This window comes from Cicer arietinum, chromosome 3, assembly GCF_000331145.2.
Source record: "Cicer arietinum cultivar CDC Frontier isolate Library 1 chromosome 3, Cicar.CDCFrontier_v2.0, whole genome shotgun sequence".
NCBI classification, from domain to species: domain Eukaryota; kingdom Viridiplantae; phylum Streptophyta; class Magnoliopsida; order Fabales; family Fabaceae; genus Cicer; species Cicer arietinum.
This window is the reverse complement of record NC_021162.2, coordinates 67,664,385-67,668,082: the sequence shown is the minus strand read 5'-3', so window position 1 is coordinate 67,668,082 and position 3,698 is coordinate 67,664,385. Positions and strand designations below refer to the sequence as shown.

At 30.3% G+C, this 3,698-nt stretch overlaps 1 protein-coding gene across 1 annotated transcript; it reads right to left on the bottom strand.

Moving 5' to 3' along the window:
• Positions 1–1,181: 1,181 nt before the first annotated feature.
• Positions 1,182–2,716, bottom strand: LOC101497267 (protein GIGAS CELL1). Its single transcript, XM_004493494.4, has 2 exons — positions 2,271–2,716; positions 1,182–2,017 (listed from the first exon to the last, which is right to left on the bottom strand). Exons 1-2 carry the CDS (start codon positions 2,565–2,567, stop codon positions 1,616–1,618), a joined length of 699 nt encoding a protein of 232 aa, XP_004493551.1. The 5' UTR covers positions 2,568–2,716; the 3' UTR covers positions 1,182–1,615.
• Positions 2,717–3,698: the final 982 nt, after the last annotated feature.

Below are 3,698 nucleotides of genomic sequence, written 5' to 3'. Positions count from 1 at the left end.
ATATAAATATATATATATATATATAAACATTCAGATAAAATATTCAGGTAAAAATAAATTAAATAATAAATTTAAATGCAAAAATTACTTTTTTAAGTACAAAAATTACAAATAATAGTTTTCACTTTTCAGGCAAAATATGTACAACCAGCAATTATTTAAAAAATCACTTTTACGTGTTTCGACTACATTTAAGATTTAACTCCCTCAAGCATGTTGAGTAAAAAAAAAAAAAAACTCAACCGTAAAACCACAAACCAAGCAACAAGCTTTCCTCTTTCCCAAAAAAAAACGGTCAAGCTCCCAATAAAAGAAAACAAAAAATAAAGTAGGTCAAACAAGAAACTATCATAAGAACAATGTTAACACGCTCCTCTAAATAACATTCTTCCCCACCTTCACTCATCCCCTCACTAGAACGAGTTACCACCTCTAAATAGCATCCTTCCTCACCTTCAATTATCCTCTCATTAGAAGTCGTTACCTCATAGCATATCATTTCAATTTCATTCATTCAATCCAAATACATCATTTTTAGAGGCATTGCCAAAATTGTGATTGTTTCGAAACCTGAACCGTTTTCTTTAAAAGATAAGGACTACAACTTCTGAAATTTGAAGTAAACAACATCAACATAACCTTGCTCCTTAGTAACTAATTAATCATAAAACATGATTTGTTCGCCCTCATTTTACTGCAAAGATGGTTAAGAGTTTCTAACAACAATTTTGCCTAAATAAACAAATATAGTTCATTAAAAAAAAAAAAAAAAAAGGAATTGAATGGTCCCTCAAAGATATGACATGACACCTATGGTCAACAGATTATAAGAAAATTCCTCTAATTAACACCATGGGTAGGCTTGTTGTAGATTTTGGAAAAATAAAGTTAAATATCGATTTTAATGGAATTGATTTTGAAGAAATAATGGTTAAAAGAATTATTTGTGTTTAAAAATGAGTTTGGAAACTAAGATTACTAAAGTAAAATTGCTTGTGATTTTTAATACAATTTGAATTCTATGCATAGTACTGATTCCACTAAACTAAAATCAATTCTACCCCAAAATTTACACAACACCATTTATGAAAAATAACCCAAACATTACTTCTAATTTAATTGCAGTAATAAAAACATGAGTGATAAAGAACCATTTCAGATCACAAAAGGCATCATTATGAATTCCAAAAAGAGTAAATTCTAGAAGGGAAGAAGATTTGAGTGTACAATTCCGATGCAAGATCCTTCTCATAGATTGTAATTGTAAGTAAGAGTACAAAACTAAACTTACAAGAAATTCTAACTCAAAACAAAGAAGGAATTGAAATATGTACAAAGGATTGAAACAGAACATACACCTACAATGCAAAAATACCATCAAAGAATGATGTAAAGAAAAATATGACATGTATCTATCTATAATCTTCAAGCCGAAGATATGAATGAAGCAAACTAGGAAAATTATAAAATTCTCTGCTGAATCAATTTCAGTCCAAAATATCATCAGAAGATGATTTCAAAAATTTTCCCTTTTCCTTCTCTTCTACTGTTACTGCCTCTAATGTCAAATCAATTCAAATCAAAGCCCGCTTTAGTTTAAAAAAATTCTTCTTTTTCACCTCATAGACATTAATGTACGAACCCTTTTCTCTCTTTCGGCTTTCTTCGCACTCGGTGTTCTTTTCATTTTCATCAGCTCTTGTGTAACAGCTTTCTCGACGGAATCAATAGAATTCAAAAGCTTTTTCTGTGGAGTAAGAAGCTCCGACGATTCGCCTTCTTGTTCAGGAAGATTCGATATATCGAAGAGAATTTTCGGTACTTTGCTACCATAAGGTGTTCTCAGTTTAATGCCTACGGATTTTGGAGAATTCTTAAAAGCACGTGAAGCAGAATTTGAACCAGAAGCAGAATATGAAGAAGGATCAGAAAAAATTGTAAACTGATCCGCAGAAAATTGTGCTCCTGTTTGCTGAAATTCCTCATTTCCCATTCTACCCCTCCTTCTCTCAATCGCCTGAAAAAACAAAACCCTTACAATTTAGCATCACATCGCATATAACAAAAATAAAAATTAAACAACAGAGTAATAATGCAACAGATTAATAACAATGTCACTTTATTCAAATTCAAATTCAAAAAAATAAAGAACGTTCTGTTTTTTTTTAAACTAAAAATTAAAGATAAAACAGTTTTTTTTTTCAGAGAAAATGCGAGAAAGTGAAAGAAAATAAAGAAAACGATTTAGTAAGAGAGAGAAATAGATTTACCCGAACGACGGAAGTAATGTCACGCAGTGGAGTTCTAGGGTACCAAGAAGGTAGAACGCTGCGCGAAGAACCACGACTTCTTCCACGGCGAGTGGTAACCGGTGGAGTGTTCTCGATTCCCGGAGCGTGGAGATTACGCGCACGAGCAACGCCGCGAGTGACGGGAGTTCGTTGAGCTCTGAAGAGATCCAAGCCGGTTGTGAGCGAGTCGGAGTCTTGAAAGATGGAAGCACGACGGTGAGTGAAAATAGTGGCGACGTCAAGGGCGTTGACGCGACGGTCTCTAGCTTCTGGCATGGTGTGAAGCGAATAGAGAGAGAGAGAAAGGTGAAGGAAGTGGAATGGAGAGTGAGGAATTTGAGAGGGGTGTGAAAAGAGTGAGAGTGATTTGTATTTGTAAGGTGGGTTTTTGGTTACTGGTTAGGGTTTAGGTTCGGGAAGAAGAGAAAAAGGCATTGGCTATAGAGATGAAGAAGACCGATAAGGTAATTATTCAAAATGAAAATATGGCGCTTTTATATTTACTTCATAAACTAGTATTTTTCTTTGAATAGAAGGGATTGATTTGAATTTTTTTTATCTTTTTTGAATTTTCACACGTGTGGAATCATCTTATCCGTGTTGAAATTTATTAAACGGTTCTTTTGAATTTCAAATTCTCCTCTGGGCGGGATTTTAGCATCGTTCATTATCAATTTGAATTATATTTTATTTATTTTTTTATTTCGAACTCGGTATCCGCATGTATCTTGGGGATCTACCGTTGTGGAAGGATTATATTGACTCAGCAATTGTGGAAGTTGTTAAAATTAGATAAATTAATCTATATTGAATAATAATATATAGACAATTTAATTTTTTTAAAACGATAATTATTTAAAAATAAAGAGAATATTTAGTTTGAATATTAATTATTTATTTATCTCATAATTTGTTTTGTTCATGCGCAATCAGTCTTTTTTTAAAATTAGTTTTATAGATTCAGATAATACAAAGAGTTTAATTTTATAGACTTAAAAAATAAAATACAAAATTCATCTAGAATAATAATAATAATAATAAAATATTAATAAATTTATTTTTCATTTTCTAAAAATAAAAAATTATTTGTCTTATTCTTTGTAATATATTCAAAGTCGCGCTATAATATGCATCTTTTCTTTTGCATTTCATTAGTCAAAATTTTGTGAAGTATAACAATTTTTATTTGTAACTTAAATATTTAAAAAAATATTACTCCAAAAATTAATGTATTTTTAATTTTTTTCAAATTTTGTTTAAGATTTTTCATTCAATAAAATACTTATAAAAAGTCTAGTGACTTACTTGAAAAAAAATTATTTTTATTTTAAATAATATTAAACATTTTAAACTCATCCAAGCTTATATTAAAATGTCTTCTAAAACAAGCATTTATTAAAATATTTT

What these genes read in the sequence shown, in the direction of transcription:
- LOC101497267 (XM_004493494.4), bottom strand. Translation starts at nt 2,567, where the DNA reads ATGCCAGAAGCTAGAGACCGTCGCGTCAACGCCCTTGACGTCGCCACT. An exon ending in ACATTACTTCCGTCGTTCGG is followed by an intron (nt 2,018 to 2,270) that starts GTAAATCTATTT and finishes TTGTTTTTTCAG; the next exon opens with GCGATTGAGAGAAGGAGGGG.